General features: G+C 45.9%; 1 protein-coding gene across 1 annotated transcript in view; it reads right to left on the reverse strand.

Annotated features, from left to right (window-relative positions):
* The window catches only part of LOC119955195, a 162944-nt gene that overhangs the window by 115876 nt on the left and 25161 nt on the right, over positions 1 to 21907 (reverse strand). Inside the window, exons 4-11 of the mRNA XM_038781183.1 lie at positions 17442 to 17552; positions 16840 to 17005; positions 14664 to 14770; positions 13470 to 13597; positions 13303 to 13384; positions 13104 to 13193; positions 9752 to 9878; positions 6038 to 6176 (exon numbers count right to left, since the gene is read on the reverse strand). Coding sequence (XP_038637111.1) covers positions 6038 to 6176; positions 9752 to 9878; positions 13104 to 13193; positions 13303 to 13384; positions 13470 to 13597; positions 14664 to 14770; positions 16840 to 17005; positions 17442 to 17552 — 950 coding nt within the window. The remainder of the gene's footprint in view (positions 1 to 6037; positions 6177 to 9751; positions 9879 to 13103; positions 13194 to 13302; positions 13385 to 13469; positions 13598 to 14663; positions 14771 to 16839; positions 17006 to 17441; positions 17553 to 21907) is intronic.

The following is a 21907-nucleotide window of genomic DNA, read 5'->3' on the forward strand; positions in this document are numbered from 1 at the left end:
CCCTGCCTGCTGGCTCCGCCCAGTAGGAGGAGCGTGTCCTCTATTCAGCAGCCATTTTGCCAGCTGCTGTGGGAGGCCACACATCTTACTGCAATAAAGCCACAGTTGTATCCAACCTTAGTCTTTGTACAATTTATTGCAGTGAGATTTTCTAAAAGATGGACCTCTGATACAAACCACATCACCTGCAGCTGGATCCGCAATCAAGCAACGCCAAAAAGGACTTTAATCACTGGCTAGCTTGCTTTGAGGCCTATATCAACTCAGCGACCACCCGTCCGACAGAGGCTCAGAAGATACAGATCCTGTACTCAAGGTTGAGCTCCAACGTGTTTCCGCTGATCCAGGACGCCCCGAATTACGCAGACGCCATGGCGCTGCTCAAAGAAAACTACGCGCAGAAAACAAACACACTCTTCGGCAGGCACGTACTCGCCACTCGCTCTCAACTCCCTGGTGAGTCCATAGAAGACTTCTGGCGGGCCCTAATCCCACACGTCCGGGACTGTGACTGTCAGGCCATTACGGCCACCGAACATTCCAACTTCTTATGCGCGATGCGTTTATAACGGGGATTGGGTCGGACCTCATACGCCAAAGACTGCTAGAAGGGACAACACTCGATCTAGCTGGGATTAAAAAGCTAGCACTCTCCATGACTCATGTAATGCTCAGGTCTACCCTTCCAGCCGCACGGCCCACCCCTCCTATCCCTCGTGGACCACACAGACGGCCGCCCCAGCCGGGGCTTCACCCAGCCAGTACGCCTGTGCCATACGCCAACCCGTGCACACCGGGGGTCCCCGATGTTACTTCTGCGGCCAGCAGAAGCACCCCCGCCAATGCTGCCCGGCCCGTACTGCCATTTGCAAGGCTTGCGGCAAAAAGGGGCACTTCTCCACGGTGTGCCAGTCCCGCGCAGTCGCCGCTATCGTCCCTCCCCCCTGACCTACACACAATGGGCGCCACCATCTTCGTCTCGGTCCACGCGCCACCAGTGGTTGCCGCCATCTCCACCTCCCCGGACCATGTGCAGCCAGTGGGCGCCGCCATCTTCACCTCCCGGGGCCGTGAGTGGCCAGTGGGCACCGCCATCTTCCCCCCCTCAGTCGACGTGCGGCCCATGGGCAGCGCCATCTTGTCCAGCCCCCGCAACTTGTGGCCCATGGGCGACGCCATCTTGTCCAGCTCCCGCAACGTGCGGCGCATGGACACCGCCATTTTGTCCCCCGCTGGATCTTCAGGCGCCGCCATCCTGTCTTTCCCACGGGGCATGGGCGCCGACAGCATTCCACGACCTGGGCCCCCCACGCTCTCCATCTTCTGACGGCAGCGACGATCGACCGCAGCTCACCTCAGTGACGATCGACCAGTCTCGTCCACACAACCTGGCCACCGCTTCGACCAGTGTGAGAATCAATGGTCACGTGACCTCTTGCCTGCTGGACTCCGGGAGCACCAAAAGCTTCATCCACCCGGATACGGTAAGGCGCTGCTCCCTCATGATCCACCCCGCCAATCAAAGAATCTCTCTGGCCTCCGGATCCCATTCCGTCACGATCCGGGGGTTCGGCACGGTCACTCTCACGGTCCAGGGCGTAGAATTCAGCGGCTTCCGCCTCTACGTCCTTCCTAATCTCTGCGTTGCACTACTACTAGGCCTGGACTTCCAGTGCAATCTCCAGAGCCTTACCCTCAAATTCGGCGGGCCCCTACCACCCCTCACTGTGTGCAGCCACCCTCCCTCTTTGCTAATCTAACTCCGGATTGCAAACCCGTTGCCACCAGGAGCAGATGGTACAGCACCCAGGACAAGACCTTCATCAGGTCCGAGGTCCAGTGGCTGCTTCGGGAAGGCATCATCGAGGCCAGCAACAGCCCCTGGAGAGCCCAAGTGGTAGTGGTTAAAACTGAGGAGAAACACAGAATGGTCGTGGACGACAGCCAGACCATCAATCGGTACACGCAGCTCGACGCGTACCCCCTCCCACGCATATCTGATATGGTCAATCAGATTGCGCAGTACCAGGTCTTCTCAACGATAGACCTCAAATCTGCCTACCACCAGCTCCCCATCGGACCGTCCATACACTGCTTTCGAGGCGGACGGTCGCCTCTATCAATTTCTTAGGGTTCCCTTCGGCGTCACTAACGGGGTCTCGGTCTTCCAAAGGGAGATGGACCGAATGGTCGACCGGTGCGGTTTGCGGGCCACCTTCCCGTACCTAGACAACGTCACCATCTGCGGCCACGATCAGCAGGACCACGATGCCAACCATGCCAAATTCCTCCACACCGCCACTCTCCTCAACCTCACCTATAACAAGGAGAAGTGCGTGTTCAGCAGAAGCCGCTTAGCCATCCTCGGCTATGTGGTCTAGAACGAAGTTCTGGGGCCCGATCCCGACCGCATGCGCCCCCTCATGGAGCTTCCCCTCCCCCACTGCCCCAAGGCACTCAAACGCTGCCTGGGGTTCTTCTCCTACTACATCCAGTGGGTCCCAAACTATGCGGACAAGGCCCGCCCGCTCATTCAGTCCATCCACTTTCCCTTTATGGCTGAGGCACAACAGGCCTTCGCCCACATCAGAACTGATATAGCCAAGGCCAGGATGCACGCAGTAGACGAGACACTGCCCTTTCAAGTAGAAAGCGACGCATCAGACGTCACACTTGCCGCCACCCTCAATCAAGCAGGCAGACCCGTGGCATTCTTTTCCCGCACCCTTCTTGCCTCAGAAATTCGGCACTCATCCGTCGAAAATGAGGCCCAAGCTATCGTTGAAGCCGTGCGGCATTGGAGGCATTACCTGGCCGGCAGGAGATTCACTCTCCTCACTGACCAACGATCGGTAGCCTTCATGTTTAACAACACGCAGCGGGGCAAGATCAAAAAAGATAAAATCTTGCGGTGGAGAATCAAGCTCTCCACCTATAATTACGAGATTTTGTATTGCCCCAGCAAACTCAACGAGCCCCCAGACGCCCTATCCTGAGGTACATGTGCCAGCGCACAAGTAGACCAATTCCGGGCCCTACATGACAGCCTTTGTCACCCGGGGGTGACATGATTGTACCATCTTGTCAAGGCTCACAATCTGCCCTACTCCGTCAAGGAAGTACAGACAGTCACCAGGGATTGACAGGTCAGTGCAGAGCGCAAGCCGCACTTCTACTGGCCGGACCGTGCACGCCTGGTGAAGGCCTCCCACCCCTTTGAACGCCTCAGCGTGGATTTCAAAGGGCCCCTCCCCTCCACCGACCGAAACACGCATATTCTCAGTGTGGTCGATGAGTACTCCAGATTCCCCTTCGCCATCCCATGCCCCGATATGACGTCTGCCACCATCATCAAAGCCCTAAACACAATCTTCGCTCTGTTCGGTTTCCCTGCTGACATCCACAGTGGATCCTCATTCATGAGTGATGAGCTGCGTCAGTTCCTGCTCAGCAGGGGTATCGCCTCCAGCAGGACGACCAGCTATAATCCCTGGGGAAACGGGCAGGTAGAGAGGGAGAACGGGACCGTATGGAGGGCCGTCGAACTGGCCCTACGGTCCAGGAACCTCCCAGCCTCTCGCTGGCAAGACGTCCTCCCTGATGCACTAGACTCCATCCGGTCACTACTGTGCACCGCTACGAATAACACACCCCATGAACGTCTTTTTGCCTTCCCCAGGAAGTCCACATCCGAGGTGTCGCTCCCCACTTGGCTCGCAGCTCCAGGACCGGTCCTGCTCCGGCGGCACATCCGACTCCACAAAGCAGACCCGTTGGTGGATAGGGTGCACTTGCTCCATGCCAACCCCTAGTATGCCTTGTGGCGTACCCCGATGGCCTCCAAGATACTGTCTCCCTCAGGGACCTGGCACCAGCAGGTTCCACCCATACACACTTCTCCGGCCCGGTGCCACCCTCCCCTCCCCCGGCGCTCCCAACATTAACCCCACCAGGACCATCCCTCCTTCTCCTGCCCACGCCAGAGGATGAAGAGGATTTCGACACGCTCCCGGAGTCATCCAACATCAGGCCAGCATCGACATCGCCGCCACCGCTATGTCGCTCCCACCGGAACGTCAAGGCACCAGACCAGTTGAATCTCTAACTGGCACCGGACTTTCAAAGGATATTTGTTTTTCTTTTCCCTGATAAAACACTGTACATAAATTCACTACTGTATATAGTTCTCCACCACCCCCGCCGGACTCATTTTCAACAGTGGGTGAATGTGGTAAACCATTGTTACACCTGTATTAGGTGATGTAAGGTAGGACCTGTACTACAGGTTTGCTGGTAGCCCCTGCCTGCTGGCTCCGCCCAGTAGGAGGAGCGTGTCCTCTATTCAGCAGCCATTTTGGCAGCTGCTGTGGGAGGCCACACATCTTACTGCAATAAAGCCACAGTTGTATCCAACCTTAGTCTTTGTACAATTGATCGTGCATCAAGGTGAAGCATGAGTCACTTATACTTCTGCGGGCAGCAACTTGGCTGATTCTGCAAATGATCCCTAGACTCCCCTAGACATAGCTGGAAAATCTTTAGAGTTGATACTGATGAGGATTCTGACTTCCAGTAGATTTTATATGTGACAGAAAGGCTACAGTTGCCCTTGCAGAAAATCACACAGCTCGGTAACTGTCGTTCAGCTGACTAGAGACTAGGTCATTCTTCTTGGTCATTTACGGGTGGTGTGTGGCTGCTTCTTCTGCGAATTATCTCTCTGTCATACCATCATTCATTTTGTAGTACCTCGGTCATTAAATACAGTGAATGAAGCACATTGAAAACCATTCCCCGTCATTAATTTTTAATTAAGTTGCCAACTGGCATGAATTCTGCAACTTGCAGTTAGATATCCTGTCACTTGTTGAGCTGAAGTGAAGGTTTGTATTCTGAGATCCGATTTTCAGATCCTCTCTTCGACATTTCTTTGCAGGGTTCTTGTAAAAATGCTTCTTTTATAGTTCGCAGTGTTCTGACCCGACACTCCGAAAAATAAGTAGAAAATTCTCACAAAAGAGCTTCAGACACTTTTAGAGTTCGTTCGAATGAAAATTGAATGTGGCTGGCATCAAATCCATAATGTTATTTTTTTAATGCCTGGGCTGTAAATTGCTAATCTACTGCTGGGTTTGCTATCACGCCTGACCTAAGCAGTTTATTGAGTATCTGGTGCAATCCCATTGTAAAGGATGAAAAATCAGTGGTGGCTCATTCGCAGACAAGATACTGAGACAAATCATAGAATTTACAGTGCAGAAGGAGGCCATTCGGCCCATCGAGTCTGTGCCACCCCTTGGAAAGAGCATCCTACTTAAGCCCATGCCTCCACCCTATCCCCGTAACCCGGTAACCCCACCTAACCTTTTTTGGACACTATGCAGCAATTTAGCATGGCCAATCCACCTGATCTGCACATTTTTGGATTGTGGGAGGAAGCCAGAGCACCCGGAGGAAGCCCACACAGACACGGGGAGAACGTGCAGACTCCGCACAGACAGCCACCCGGGTCCCTGGAGCTGTGAGGCAGCAGTGCTAACCACTGGTACAGGAAATTAATTTTGCAACTTCAGGAAACTGTCCACTCCATAACTCTTGCAGGATGAGGAAACTCGGTCCCTTACTCTATTAGAACAGCTGCCACTTGAAACGGGAAGCATCAGGAAAATAGGCAGAATTTCTCTGTGAAGGAATGGATTGACAACTGATGATGCAAATCACATAGAATGGCAGGAAGGCGGTTGGAAATTGAACAAGACAGTGGACCACTTCAACCCATTAAAGTCTATAAAACCACCAGCTGGTGCATCGGAGGATGCCTTTGCACAAATACAATCCAACATATTCACTTTGAGGAGATCCTCATCCACAATATAGTGGGTCACAGAATTTCCATTTTGTGAACAGTAAACGTCACAACATAACAAACAAATTACAGGGTGGAAATGAAATTAATGCATCTGTAAGTAATCAAGGATCAGCAAAATACATTCACTGCAGAAGGAAAATTTATAAAATACTGGTTGTAATTCATTACCTTGGCACAATAATTGTTTCGAATCGCTCTGTCAATTTCTGAGAAATAGTCTCCTTTGTCTGTTTTTGAATCTTGTAAGCACGCTCACTCCAATTCTGACAGAATGGCACATCATATGAGGCATGAAGCCAGCTCAGCTCTGCAATACAAATGGTTAATTTCCAATTAAACAAGGGCAGATTTTCTGTGCCGTTGCTGGTGGTTGTACTTTTAAGCGAGTTTCTGAGCAAGCACAGTTGTATGAAACTAATTTAAAGATTTCAGTAACTTGAGGCCAGATCAATGTAAATCAATTGGGCCTTAATGGAGTTTTTATGGTTGTTCAAATATGAACAGAACCTTCTGCATTCAGGTCAAAAGGCTCTGAAAGGGGGTAGGGAGGTATTCCAGGTTTTTGTAAATAGGCAGTAGATGAGTAACAATAATGGGAGAGTCAAAAACGTCTTGTGACTGCGGTAGTTAATTCAGGTATCTATCTACTACAAGTGGGATTGGTGGAAAAGCAGATAATTATTGGGACCTGGACATATTGTAAAGTATCTGAGTCTGGGAGAATGTGAGCATCACTGGCGAGAGTGTTTATTGGCCAACTTAAATTATCCAGGAGACAACAGAGTAAGGCCATTTTAAAGCACAGTTAAAAATCAACCACATTGTAGAACTATTGGAATGTGTCAGCTTTCCTTCCCCAAAGGACATGAGTGAAATAGATGGGATTTTATTAGTTTCATGGTCACCATTACTGGGTACTAGATTGTTGCCCCCAGATTGATTTAATTAACTGAATTTAATTCCTCTAACTTGGCCGTATTTTAACTCATATCATGGTTCCTGAGATCATGGTTTCTGTGTAACTAGTTGAGTAACAAATCCACTCTGCTACCATACCCAAATATGGAAAGAGGTTGAAGGATGAGTGGTGGGAGCAAACTGTGAAAAACCCCTAGTCACCACACTCTGGCACCTGTTCGCGTACACTGAGGGAGAATTCAGAATGTCCAATTCACTGAACAGGGATGCAAGATGGCTCCACGGCGCCCTCTGGTGGGAATTATGACCCGCCATGACAGGGGACAGCACACGTTCCTATCGTCAATTCACGCCAGCAGGAAGTTGAATTTTCAGCTCCAGCCGCTTTGTCCCCGCACCCCACCCTCCCACGATCCACCATTAAACCTGCGCGGAGAAACTGTAAAATTCCCACCAAAGAATATTTTGTTGAGGGTCTGGAAGCAATGAAAAATTTGAGATAAGCAGATTGGGTGCAGGATTCTTGGATCACGAGTGAAGAGGATAGTTCAGCTTGGGCTTTCTGTAAGGGTACTTGGGTTCTGCACACATTGGTGATGGTTCATGGACTGGGGGCAGTCAAATAATTTGGGATATTGGAAATGTGGTTCAAAGTAGAAAGATATAGCAAGTGGGAGTGGGAATAGGTTACAGCTGGAAGTTGGGAGAAACAGCAAGTGTTTGTATCGGATGACGAACACAATTTTCACAGGGTTTAAATGGGTTGCTTTGTCGAGGCCAACATCACCCATCCTGGAGACATATTTTCGGAGCTGAGAAATCATAGATGCAGCCAGTCATAAGCTTGGGTAAGTAAGGTAAAGAATACCATATATTTGGGTGCGTATTTTTCTGATCATCCACTGTAACTTTGGCAGGAGATCTATGGAAACTCTGGCAAAATAACAACAAGCTGTTCACAACATTCTGCTGGGGTTTCAATAAATATTTCATCAAAGTTATAAAGAACAATCAAAAGATTGCCTCTGAAAACTCACTGCCAACAAATGTAAGTATGACAGCCTGCAAACAAATTCAATGAAAATATCAGGAAAGGCAAGTATTATTGGACATGTGTAGTGTAAGTAACACAAATTACATATTATTTATCCATTGGAAGAGTCATTCCTGTGTATTTCCTGTGTGTTGTGTTTTTGGACCCATAGTTGAGATGTGCCATTAAGCAGCGACTCAGTTAAAACAGTCTGTTTGCCAGGACACTGTGTTACCAGGTTTTGTAATTTGGAAGGGAGAAGTCAGACTCTTTAGCATCGAGTGGATCTTAGGAACCAGCATTGGAGGGACTCAGTTCGATCGCTTAATTGGTACTTGGTGGGTTGGCCAAGGACAATGGGTTGGATTCTGCGACCGCCCCGCTGGGTCGGAGAATCGCCGGGGGGCATGAATCCCACCCCCGCCGGCTGCCGTATTCTCTGGCACTGGGAATTTGGCGGGGGCTGGAATCGCGCTGGTCAGCGGCCGCTGGCAGCAGCCCCCCCGGCGATTCTCCAGCCCACGATGGGCCAAGTGGCCGCCAGTTTTCAGCGGGTCCCACAGGCGTAAATCACAACAGGTCCTTACCGGTGGGACTTGACTCCACGGGCGGCCTGCAGAGTCCTGGGGGAGCGACCTGAGATCTGCAGGGATCTGGCCCCGGGGGGGTTCCCCCACGGTGGCCTGGCCCGCGATCGGGGCCCACCAATCCATGGACCAGCCTGTGCCGTGGGGGCACTCTTTCCCACCGCACCGGCCGCTGTCAACCTCCGCCATGTCCGGTGCGGAGAAGAACCCCTCTGTGCATGCTCTGGGATGATGGTGGCGCCAAACACTCTGGCGCCGGCCTAGCCCCTGAAGGTGCGGAGGATTCTGCACCTTTGGGGTGGCCCGACGCCCGACTGGTTCATGCCATTCCTCGGCGCCGGAGTGGCCCGCCCCGCTGGTTCGTGAAGAATCCCGCCCAATGTTCTGCCCGACAACCGTCAAAGATTGGTTCCTGCTTTGTGAGAGAGTTGCAGAAGTGCTTAGATCCTGGAAGTAAAATGAACAAGCTCTCTCTCTCCTGCTTGCTGAAGTGAAAGAGTTGCTCTATTGTTCTAAAAGCAGTGAATGCCTGGCACATCCTTTGCTGTAAACCTGAAATGATGCTGAATCTGCAAAGAAAGGGAAAACCATCTGAAGCCGAGAAGGAAGTACCACCAAAATGAAAACCTGAACTCCAGGAAGACATTGACTGGAAACCAGTGCATCAGAGATCCTTACCCTTTTATTCTTATGAATATATTCTTTCCGCCACCCTTCCCTCTCTGTATTACTTGTCTGTGCGTGTGTATATAGAGTAGAACGAGTCAGAAGGGCGGTGGTGAAGGGATTGAGAATGGAATAGGTAGTCAGTTACATTTTCTGTCTGTTTAATTAGAATACTGCACATAATAAAATGTTACTTCTGTTGTAAAGTTACAAACCTGGTGACTGTTGTTTATTGGGCTCAACCAAGGACCACGGTGTTTTAAATAAAATCTAATTTCACCTTTGTTGCAACTCCAGGTCAAGTAGGGCTGAAATTGAGCATGCACTAGCCCAGAGTGACATGGCACTATGCTTCCTTTCATCCACTGAGATTTGTAAATTGCACACTTTGGAATGGGTACCATTGGCATCGAATTTTGCAAGTGGTCAGCTGACAAAATGCTTAAGAACTGTACAATTTAAAATCTTTTAACAAGTGAATTAAACTAAATGCAGATTCTCACATTTCTGATTGACAATTACAAATCCTGTGAATAACATTTATCGATTTTGCATTTTTAAGAAGTTAAAATTAATATCTGGAAGAACAGATAATAAAATGAATATGCGGAAATGTTGTACAAAAGGTGAATATTATGCAGTGTGAATGTTTATAATGGAAATGATAAGTCAATTTACCATTTTTAGTTTTCTCCAGCTTCTCTTGTAACTCGTTCTTTTGAATTGCTTGATCAGACTCCAGGTCATTCACAGGGAACGTTTTCAGTTGTGATTCTAACTTATTCATTAAAAGATACAGCTCTCTCTGACACAAGGAAAGAAATAATTTATTCCATGAACGCTCACCAAACACATGAAATTCCCATATCTAGTATTCCCAAGGTTCCCATTTTGACCTAACTGAAAATCTCTGGTAAAATAATGTGGAGCCAAGCTTCCATTCATGGGCTTCCATGGGCAGCAGAACGGCACGGTGGTTAGCACTGCTGCCTCACAGTGTCAGGGACGTGGGTTCAATTCCGACTTTGGGTGTCCGTGTGGAGTTTGTATGTTCTCCCCTTGTCTGCATGGGTTTCCTCCGGGTGCTCCAGTTTTTTCCCACATCCAAAGATGTGCAGGTTAAATGGATTGGCCATACAAAGTTGCCCCTCACTGTCCAAAGGTTAGGTGGGGTTTCAGGGATAGGGTGGGGGAATGGGCCTGGGTAAGGGTAATCTTTTGGAGGGTTGGTGCAAACGCGATGGGCTGAATGACCTTCTTCTGCACTGTACGGATGCTATGATTCAACAATTTATTGTACAATTTAAGCCGGCACACTTCTGCAGTATTGAATGATTTGGAGGTGTATGCTCTCCTTTGGATGTGACAGTCCCTTGTGCCTGTTCTCATGGCCCAACCTAACATTAAAAATATAACAGCATCATATTCCAAAGTGAGCAGGAAATTCACCCATTGCTCTGTGTGCGATGGTTTTGGTGAGCAGTTGGTTTTGCATTTTCCTACAGGAGAACAGTCACTGTTTTAAGTGAACATTGCAACATGATAATTGACATTATAAATATAAACATTATTGACATTGTTTTGTTTGAGTGCTTTGTTAATTTTCTTTACTTATATCTGTTATCGGGATTGATAAAATGATACTTTTCCAAAGCAAAGCAAAGCATTTCCTGATCTTGATTGGAAGAAGGAATAGAAAGTCTCCCAATTGATGAATTATACAGACACAATCCACTTATGTAATCAGCTGGGATTTCTGCCAAAGTTCTGCAGAGCCCTGGAGCAAATTGCCAGCCCAAGAGTTGTTATATTACCATGATTGGTAAAATGTTGTATTCTTTGTCCTTTCTTCCGGAATGACCCAATGTAGTGTTGACAAAGAATATACCAATCAAAAGATTGAAACATAACAAATTTATTCTTACACTACTAATTAAGATTGCACACTCCACTGAGCTACAGATAATAATTAAGTGATATTGAATCTGTCTTACAGTACTCAATAATCTAAATAGTCACTAACTGCACAATGATCTAACCTTGTGCTAACTATCCACGCTAATCTTCTTATTATGCTTTCACCATTTCACCATGCTTTCTCCTTGTGCCACTCTCTCAGCTTCTCCTTATGCTTCTCCCAGAATTCCCTGAGAGGCTGTCTTAAATACAGAGAAGTGGTAACGTCCTCTAGTGTTTGGTTTACACAGAGATGTAATTATTAACCCTTCACTAACCTGACTATATACATATCATTACAAGAGTCACTGTGGGAATAATTGAATTCACTGTCCTTTGAAGGCCAAGGCTCATCCAATGCCATATTGAGTGCAGTCTGTAAATGGGCAAACAGCTAGTTTGCCTGAGAGAGACTTGCCTTCTAATTGGTGTTCCATGACGGTTGTAGGAAAACAATGCCTGTGCCACATACATTCTGCCAGGTCTTGAGTGACCTAACCAGCAGCCCTTAAAGCTACTCCTCTGTACGATGCTGAGAAAATGGTCACAGGATTTATTTTAAAGCTTTCATTTTGTGGATTCAAGAGGAGTAGGAGGAGGAATGCCTCCACAAAAACCAAGTGAGTCGATGGCCTGGGCTCAGCAATCTTGGCACTGCCATTTTTCCTCCCTCTTTCAATAGTCATCCTTGGTGCTAAAGTCAGCTAAACATTGTCAGGCCTTGACTGGTGAGCTGTATCAGGACCACAGTTCACTGCTTCCATTCAACTGAACTCAACTGATGAGTTTGGAAGTATGTCAAAAATTTTCCCCATAGACTAGAATAACAGAGAGATGTAGGTATGTCAACTTTAGGTCTTTAACAGCTAAATTGCAGGCAGAAAAGGTCATTGGGAAGGCAAATGTGATTTTTATGCATACAGACGCAGAATGTAACTACAAGAAAAAAAACATTGGACACGATTTAACAACCTCATCACACCTGGGACGAAGACGTTGAATCTCACAAAACACTTTGTCAGATTTAATGGAGTATTCACAATCCATTAGGCTCATTTAAATATGCATTTGTAGGATTCCTCTGGCGCCCAGGATCTAACAGCCGCACCTAGGAGACCTTGCCAGGGTGCCATTTACTACTGGTTTCTACAAGCACAGACCAGTCGTAATGGCACTAATGCCATTTGAGATCCCCGGGTGGTCAGGGAGCAGGGCAGGGTGACACCTTGGCACTCCCTCTGGCATCTGGGCACCTTTAATCTGCCAGCCTAGTTTGTGTACTCTGGAAGTGCCATCCTAGCATTGCCAAGGTGCCTGGGTAGCACTGCCAGGCTGGCTGGGGCAGTGCCAGGGTGTTGGGGTGGCAGGGCCAAGGTGTTCAATGCAAGGTTGGCATTGCCAGGGATTGGGTCTGGGGGGGCCTTACCAGGTGGAGGGAGTGGGGGTGTGTGGGGGGGGGGGGGGGGGAGAGGGGTCTTCCCAGGGGCCTCACCAAAATTGTTGAGGGGTGGGGTTTGAAAACAGGGAGGTTGTTAAATGATGGGGGAGAAAGATGGTGGCAGCCAGACAAAGTGTTGTGTGCAGCTCTGAACACCTTTTATTATAGGCAGAATATCAGAACCATGGAGAGGGTGCACTGAAAGTGAAATGGAATACTGAGGGATGAGAGTTTACAGTTACAGAGAAGTTCTAAACTTTGGAGATTTTTCACGGGAACAGAGAAAGTCAAGGGTGACTGAATAAAGGCTTTCAAAATTATGAAAGGTTTTGTCAGGATATGTTGTCAAAGATCATTTCCACCGATTACAAGGGGCACAGTTTGAGTTTCATTAGTAGTTAATTTTGAGAGTTTGAAGTGACAGCGCGCAGACTAATTGTTATTAGAACAAACGGATATTGATGGCGAGAATGAAATTCAATAGGAAACTGGATAAGAATTTGAAAAGTCAAAATAAAAAATTCACAATGAAAGGACAAGAAAATGGGTTATGTGGAGATAGCCCTTCAACTAAAACCACACAGATACAATGGCAAAATGGCTTTCCTCTGCTGTAAATTCTATGATTCTACTCACAATGCAGTTTGTAACTGCTCTGGACTGCTTGAACTTGTAGCCGCACATAAAGCTGAAGCACACATAGGCACAGAGAGCCTTGGTATCCGCCTTCAAAAAGAAATAAATTAAAATTAATTTTTAATTCATTACACGACAGCATTATGAAAGATAATTTCTCTTGTTTTTTTTGTTCCCTTTACAATTTTCATACTGTCACCTCAAGGAGTTCTTGTGAGGTGAAAGAGGTTGAGGTACAAATAAGTTCTTCCATTGTTCTTAAAGCAAGATTTGTAGTCCACCTGTGAAATCAATCAGATTTGAAGGATAAAGTAAGAGTGTAGAGAAATAATAAGACATGCTGTAAGTTATAGTGAACAGCCTAACCTGTCATTTGGCAGTACTTCCACAATAAATGTGCCAGGCATGAAGGAGTTTACCAAACAGCACCAGACATGACTATTTACCAGGTCACTTAAATCTTTCACAAAGAGCTTCTGGCCTTCAGATGTAATCTGTATTAATGATAGAAAATCAGGAGTGAACTGCAATAGATTGTAACGAATTTGGTAAAAGTCATGTTTGAGAGGAGGGACTGGTGATCACTTTGGGCTAGAATCTCACAGCATTGAACAGGAACAGTGTCCAGGAAGACTGAGATGGAGCATGATTCATACAACCCCTACAGTGCAGAAGGAGGCCATTAGTCCGTCAATCTGCACCAGCCCTTGGAAAGAGCACCCTACTTAAGCTCACGCCTCCCACCTTATCCCCATAACCCAGTAACCCCACCTCACCTTTTGGATACAAAGGGATAATTTAGCATGGCCAATCCACCTAACCTACACATCTTTGGCCTGTGGGAGGAAATCGGAGGAAACCCACGCAGACACAGACAGAAAGTGCCAACTCCCCACAACCAGCCGGAATTGAACTCGGGTCTCTGGAGCTGTGAGGCAACAGTGCTAACCACTGTTCCATCATGCCACCCATGAGAGCTTTGAGGAAAAAGTGCGCTTAGCAGCATTGAAGAGGAGCAAAATTCAGGATTGGCAGCATTTTCATGTGTGCCTGCTGCACCTCTTTGGCCACATAAAAATAAAAATAAAAATGTACTCAACTGTTTTTTGAGTGGCCTTAAAACAGGCAAGTGATTGGTATCAACTAATATGATGGTATAATCAAGAATATTCAAAATAAATCTTCTGAGTTTAACACCTACTTGAAATCAACTTTTATTTTTTATAAAACTGAACACCAATATACAAGTGATGCAGTCTCATTGATATTACAACAGTAAATACTTTGTCCTGGAGTTCTCCGACCATTGGGATTATCTATTCCCGCTGAATGTGCCTCCGTCTGCGGATTTCTCGACGGCGTGGGCTTGGCATCAATGGGAAATCCCACTGACATGTAGCGGGAGGAGAGAATCCCACCAATAGCGAATGGCGCGCCGATGAGGAACATGCGGCTGGGGGGACCGGAGGATCCCACCCTTTAGCTCAATACAGTGATGGTATTCACACTATACTCTGTGACTATATGACAAATAATTGCCTCTGTGTTGAATAAAATCACCTGTAGATGTCCATTAATGAGATCCAGAATGCATTCAACTGCAGAAGGATAGTAGTCCCAGCCTTCTTTAGGAATCTTCTTGTTAAATATTTTAGCTACCTCACGGCCTTGGAAACAGAATGAATACAATAAAAAATAATTTTTACTTTTTAAATCCTTGGACAACCAGCATTTCTTGCACAGAAACATTCTGGTAACTTTTGAGAGGTTGTGCTCCTGATGTCAATTATTGCCTGGAAACTGAACACATCAAGTTCCATGCCTAATATTCCATGAGAGACTCCTCAGAAGCAGTGCTTTTTCTCACTAAATTACATTCAGTCATATAGAAATCAAAAAGCACTAAAGTCATTCAGGATACGCTTTACCCTTCCTCTAGATTTTAGATAATAATAACTGACATCTTTATATAAAATGTTCTGAGATCCCATTCACAAGACTAACACATTTTAATACAACAAATAAGACATTTCAACTGTGCATGGGATTAGTTTTAAAATTTTCCCACAGCAACATGATCATGTAGTGGTATGAATGTGAGCACTGCCATTGGTGCAGAGCATTGGTTCCCCATTGGCTGTGGCTGGTCACGTGCCTCTCATCCGATTGGCTGGGACTAGTCATGTGACTGCTCACCAATTGGTCGAGAGGCAAGTAGACCCCGCCTCCGAGGCGGGGTATAAGTACCCAGGTTTCCCGGCAGTCGGCCTTTCTCTGTCGTCGACCACCGGGCTAACAACTAGCTGATTAAAGCCACAGTTCAGATCATCATCGAGTCTCGAGTCCAATTGATGGTACATCAGATCACATGCTGACATTTTGTACACTGGGACTAGAATTCTCCGACCGTTGTGATTCACTTTTCCTGCCAGCAGCACGCCTCCGCCTGGTGGTGTGGGGTGGAATCAATGGGAAATCCCATTGACAAGCGGCGGGAGTTGGGAATCCCGTCACCAGTGAATGGTGCGCCGCCAAGGAACACACAGCTGGGGGAACGGAGACTCCAGCCCAGGTGTTTCTGGCTTTTAAACTGAGGGAAGTGGTTAAAATTACTTTAGTGTATAGTAACATTATAAATGCATTTAAAAAGAACATGATTGTAACTTTACCACACAAATAACTCTTCCTACATGGCTGAGTAAATGTGGCCTATGCTCGTTGGAGTTTAGAAGAATGAGAGGTGATCTCACTGAAGTTTTTTCCATTTAGAGGGCAATCGAGTCCAAAGATGTGCAGGTTAGGTGGATTGGCCATGATAAATTGCCCTTAGTGTCCAAAATTGCCCTTAGTATTGGGTGGGTTTACTGGGTTATGGGGATAGGGTGGAGGTGTTGACCTTGGGTAGGGTGCTCTTTCCAAGAGCCGGTGCAGACTCGATGGGCCGAATGGCCTCCTTCTGCACTGTAAATTCTATCTATAAACACTGTCTTAAGATAATGTGTCAGTCATTAAGGCCATGTTTTGTTGTATGATGTTCCTGTGAAGTGCCTTGAGATGTCTTATTTCATTAAAGGCCCTATAAACATAAGTTGTGATTGGTGATTGACCACAGGTGAAATTTCTTCACCTAGAGGATTGTGAATGTTTGGATTTTTCTACCCTAGCTGTTTGTCTATGTTCCATCATTGAATATATTCAAGGTTGAGATAGACAGATTTTTGATCCCTCTGGGAATCAAGGAATATGGGTGGCACGGTAACACAGTGGTTAGCACTGTTGATTCACACCGCCAGGGTCCCAGGTTTGATTCCCGGCTGAGTCACTGTCTGTGCGGAGTCTGCACGTTCTCCCGGTGTCTGAGTGTGTTTCCTCCGGTTGCTCCGGTTTCCTCCCACAAGTCTCGAAAGACGTGCTGTTAGATAATTTGGACATTCTGAAGTCTCCCTCTGCCCGAACAGGCGCCGGAGTGTGGCGACTAGGGGCGTTTCACAGTAACTTAATTGCAGTGTTAATGTAAGCCTACTTGTGACAATAAAGATTGTTATTATATTGGGAGAGGGTGGAAAGTGGAGTCAATGTGGAAGATAATGTTGAATGGCAAAGAGGGCTCTGTCTACTCCTGCTCCTATTATGTTCTTAATACAGCATAAAATAGTAAAGACTTTAATTTCTCAATGAATAAAATAATTTTAAGAAGTAGCATTTGTGCTCAATATCTAAGGTTGTGAAAAATTACCTGGAAAAGGTTCAAAATCCTCCAATTGTAATAAGTCAGTCAGAGAAGAAATAGAAGATTTTTCTGTACCGCTTAATGAGGCTTGAAGATCAGCAAAGAAGGATAGAGGTGCTCTTGTTTGTTGCCTAGGCTTCCCTTGTGCCGGTGATTGAACCTCTGGAGTCCACTGAATCGAAAACATAACACAATTTCCTTACCTTGGATCCGAATTCCACAATTATCACAGAAAACAGTGGCACAATTACAAGGAATATGTGTCACTGTCAGTCTTCAATAATTGTTTCAATTTTGTATTCGTATCATGTTTTTTTAATATCAATGGTATCAAAATTATGGCTTTAATGTGTATTCTGTCAGCAATGATATTTTAATAAATATGCTAAGTTTGATTTAAAAGGATCATAGCAAGTTTTTATTTCTGATGAAATGGACAGAAATATTGCAACATTACATTCAAAAGCAATTATTTAGTGTCTATCAAAATTCCAAACATCATTATCCCAAATTAGAATTTAAAATGAATAGATTATATCTATTCCAGACCAACGACATGTTGAATGAGCAATTGTGAACATCTAGAGAACATGAAGTCACCCTTGTACCTTGAAGCAAACAGAACAGACCAGTTTGTTCTGGTCAAGCTGCAGTTGGCTTGATCTTTCCCAGGTGAATCGGATGTCATACACTATTAGTCGCCATAGCAGTTCCGCTATCTAAAGCACAAATCAAAATGCATTCCTCACAATATGGTCAACATTATGCAATCTAAGCATTAATCGCCAAGAATCAGTAAATAACACTGTTATCAGCTGATCCACTTAAGAAAAATAGGCACATAAATACATGAACCTGGACTTTACAATTGTAATGGCAGCAAAATTGTCAGCATACACTATCATAATCCTGGAAACTGACAATAAAGTCTGTTGTCCCCATGTGTGCCGTTAAATGCTAAAATTGAGAAATTGCTGTGATGAATCTTTGGACATCCATACCTAACATATTTGGAAATCACTGAACTGATGCAAAATTACCTTTCAAAGCTGCTAAAATATGAAAAGATTCCACATTGCTGCTGAGGTGAAACTGGGTTTTTTAATAGCATACTAAGACATGCCTACTGCTGAACAATCTGTCTGGCCCTGGGAAATTAGCCTTATATATGTGTAATGTACCAATCTTTATTTTGCTTTTTGTACAATTTATAAAATGTGAAAGATCATAAGTGCATTTTACTTCCGGGTTTGCTGTCCGTGAGAATACTTAAATTTGATTGGCTTTTTACTTTGCTTGATGATCAAACAGGTCTCTTCGACTTGGTGCCAGATTCATTGGGAAAGATGGAATCCATCCAACAGAAATTGCTCGATGTTTATTGGCAACTTTCTTTGAGGTCAGTCCTGAACACCATTGATTAGTCGTTGAGTGCAGAATCTGGGCTCATAAATAATTTTAATAGATTGCCATCAATAAAGAACTAATATTGAATTATATTTTCTGTAATGCAACATTGAAGGTACAATTCATCATCATCGGAAGAATTTTTGGAGGACAATGGTAGTGGTAACAGCAGCAGATGGCTATGCAATTCATATCGGCCAACGTGTCAGTTTGTCGGTCCCAGCACGCCCACAAAGCCATTTTCAAGAATTCCAGGTACATTATTCAATTAATTAAAAAGTAATTTAAGGCGATTTATCAGAGGCCTCCTGTAGGCCATCCAGCATAGAGAGTCCACCTGCCGTCCTTAATTGGCAATGAGCAAGCATTCTGGTCACTAGTTGGCCAATCCACAATTGATATCATAGAATATCATAGAATTTACAGTGCAGAAGGAGGCCACTCGGCCCATCGAGTCTGCACCGGCTCTTGGAAAGAGCACCCTACCCGAGGTCAACACCTCCACCCTATCCCCATAACCCAGTAATCCTACCCGACACTAAGGGCAATTTATCATGGTCAATCCACCTAACCTGCACATCTTTGGACTGTGGGAGGAAACCGGAGCACCCTGAGGATACCCACGCACGCTCGGGGAGGATGTGCAGACTCCGCACAGACAGTGACCCAAGCCGGAATCGAACCTGGGAACCTGGATCTGTGAAGCAATTGTGCTAACCGCCATGCTACCGTGCTGCCCCACAATGCTACCGTGCTGTCCCACAATCTTACCGTGCTGCCCCAAAATGCTACCGTGCTGTCCCACAATGCTACCGTGCTGCCCCACAATCTTACCGTGCAGCCCCACAATGCTACCGTGCTGCCCCACAATGCTACCGTGTTGCCCCACAATCTTACCGTGTTGCCCCACAATGCTACCGTGCTGCCCCACAATGCTACCGTGCTGCCCCACAATCTTACCGTGCTGCCCCACAATGCTACCGTGCTGCCCCTACCAGATATGGAGTAGCTGGTCCCGACACAGTGCTTTTGATCCTGGCAAAAAGATTACTTTTTAACTTTACATGATATCAGACATCTTTGTATCTGTTGTTCAGTTGGCATAACTCTTGCCTGAGTCAGAAGGTCGTGGATTCACAGTCCCACTTCACGCATTGATCACAAAGGTCAAGGATGACACTCTGTACAGCACTCAATATTGTCAGAGTTCCTGTCTTCTGGAAGAGACGGTAAACTGAGGCCCAGCTGCCCTCAAGAGATGGACATAAAAAAAACTTTTGCCACAAAATAAAAAGTAGGGGAGTTATAAATGATGTCCTGGCCAATATCTATCCCTCAATCAAGACAACAGAAAACGGATCTGGTCATTACCATATTGGTGTTTTTGGGAGTTTGGTGTGTGCAAATGGTTGGCACATTCCTATCACTTTGCTGATGGAAGGGATTGTTGGTAGTACTATCAAGTGGCACTTACTCAACAATACCAGCTCACTGATGTGTAGTTTGGGTTCCGCTAGGGCCACTCGGCGCCTGAACATCTTTACAATCTTGGTAAAACACGGACACAAGGACTAAAGTCAAGAGATGAGGTGAGAGGTACTGTCCATGACATTGAAGCAACATTTGACCATGTGTGGCATTGAGGAGCCCTCGCAAAACGGATATCAATGGGAATCAGGGGAAAACTCTCCAGAGGTTGGAAAAGAAAAGTGGCTGAAGTTGTTGGAGGTCAATCATCTCAGTCCCAAGACATCACTGCAGGAGTTCCTCAGGGTAATGTCTTTAGCTCAACCATCTTTAGCTGCTTCATTTTTGACCACTCCTCCATCACAAGGTCAGAAGTGGGGATGTTTACGGATGATTACATAATGTTCATGCAGCAGATGCATTGGAATGGCACCACCTGCAAGATCTCTTCCAAGCCACGCACCATCCTGACTTGGAACTATATCGCCATTCTTCTACTGTCACTGGGTCAAAATCTTGGAACTCCCTCACTAACAGCACTGTGGATGTGCCTACACTACATGGACAGCAGCAGTTCAATAAGGCAGCTCACTACAACCTTCTCAAGAGCAATTAGAGATGGGAATTAAAATTATGGTGAAGCAGATGATATCCAAGTCCTGTGACTCCTCAGATACTGAAACAGCCTAAGCCCATGCACAGCAAGCCCTGGACATCATTCAGGTTTGGCTGAAAAAGTGGCAAGTAACATTTGAGCCACCCAAGTGCCAGGCAATTACCATCTCTAACAAGAAATCTCCAATATTTTCCCCTTGCCATTCAATGCCTTGGAATTGCTAAATGCCCCACTATCAACATCCTGGGGGTAACTCCCCTCCCAAACAGCAATGTGGTTGGAACTACACCACATGGACTGCAGCAATTTAAGGAGATGACTCTCAGCGACAATTAGGGACGGGCAATAAATGCCTGCCTAGCCAACAAAATAAGAACTGAGGAACAGGAGGGGAGTTATCCCCTGGACCAGGGTGTCCTGGTCAATTCATGAAGCCCCGCCTTCTCAACGGTGCCCCTTGCCTGAGGTGTGTTGATCCTCAGGTTAAATCACCACCAGTCAGCTCTACCTCTGAAAGGGGAAAGCAGCCTATGGTCATCTGGGTCTATGGCTACTTTGCCTTTACCTTTCCTCTGACCAGTATTTATCCATCAGTCGACATAACAAAAAATAGGTTATGTGTTTGTTATATTGCTGTTTGTGGCAGTTTAGCACTTGGTTCCAAGTTCAATCCTGGAAATGAATAAAAGTTCTTGAACCTACAATTCATATTTCCCTATTTTAGATGGCTTAGAAGAGGGAATCGACTATTAAAAGAACACAAAGATATTGCGGGTATGCCAAAAAAAGGGTTAATGAAAAAGGCTGCACTCTTTGGCAGATAGAAGACAGTTCCCACAAATGTACCTTACAAATGGAACACTGTTTGAAGGGAGAAAGTCAATTATGAAGCACAGTGGGTGAGAGGAACTTGTCGCTTCAAGTTACTCGTGGAAGTTCACTTGATTTGTGCCAAATGGACAACATTCAAATATAAAACTACCTTAGGGATTGTAATTGAAGAAACATATTCCCTCCAGTTGAACTGATTAACTGCATAAATTGCAAATACTTAAAATAAATAACACTACCTCTGGTTCATTTCAAATATCTATTTGGTTGACATACACACAATCATTCTCAGCATCTTTATCTTGTATTTGTAATGATCTGCGATTCCAATTCTGGACGCTTTTCAATCTTATCAACCTATTTAGAATATTTTTTGTAAGCATAGAATTCCTACAGCACGGAATGAGGTATTCGGTCCATCCTATTCCTGCAACCCCACCTAACCACATTTATGGACAATGGGACAAAACCGGAGCACACGGAGGAAACCCACACAGACACAGGGAGAATGTGCAGTCAGCCAAGGCTGGAATCAAATCCGGGTCCCTGGTGCTGCGAGGCAGCATTGCTAACCACTATGCCATCCCGCTACATTCACTGCTCATGAAATTAAACATTTTCTCTTTAAAATATAACAGATTGAGTGAGAGATGGAAGCCACTGCTAACCAATTCCATTCAGAAGGGAAAATGTGGATTTAAAGTATCAGATCTTATTGAGGGGAACAGGATGAAAGTTTACAATATTTCATAA

This window comes from Scyliorhinus canicula, chromosome 20, assembly GCF_902713615.1.
Source record: "Scyliorhinus canicula chromosome 20, sScyCan1.1, whole genome shotgun sequence".
Lineage (NCBI taxonomy): Eukaryota > Metazoa > Chordata > Chondrichthyes > Carcharhiniformes > Scyliorhinidae > Scyliorhinus > Scyliorhinus canicula.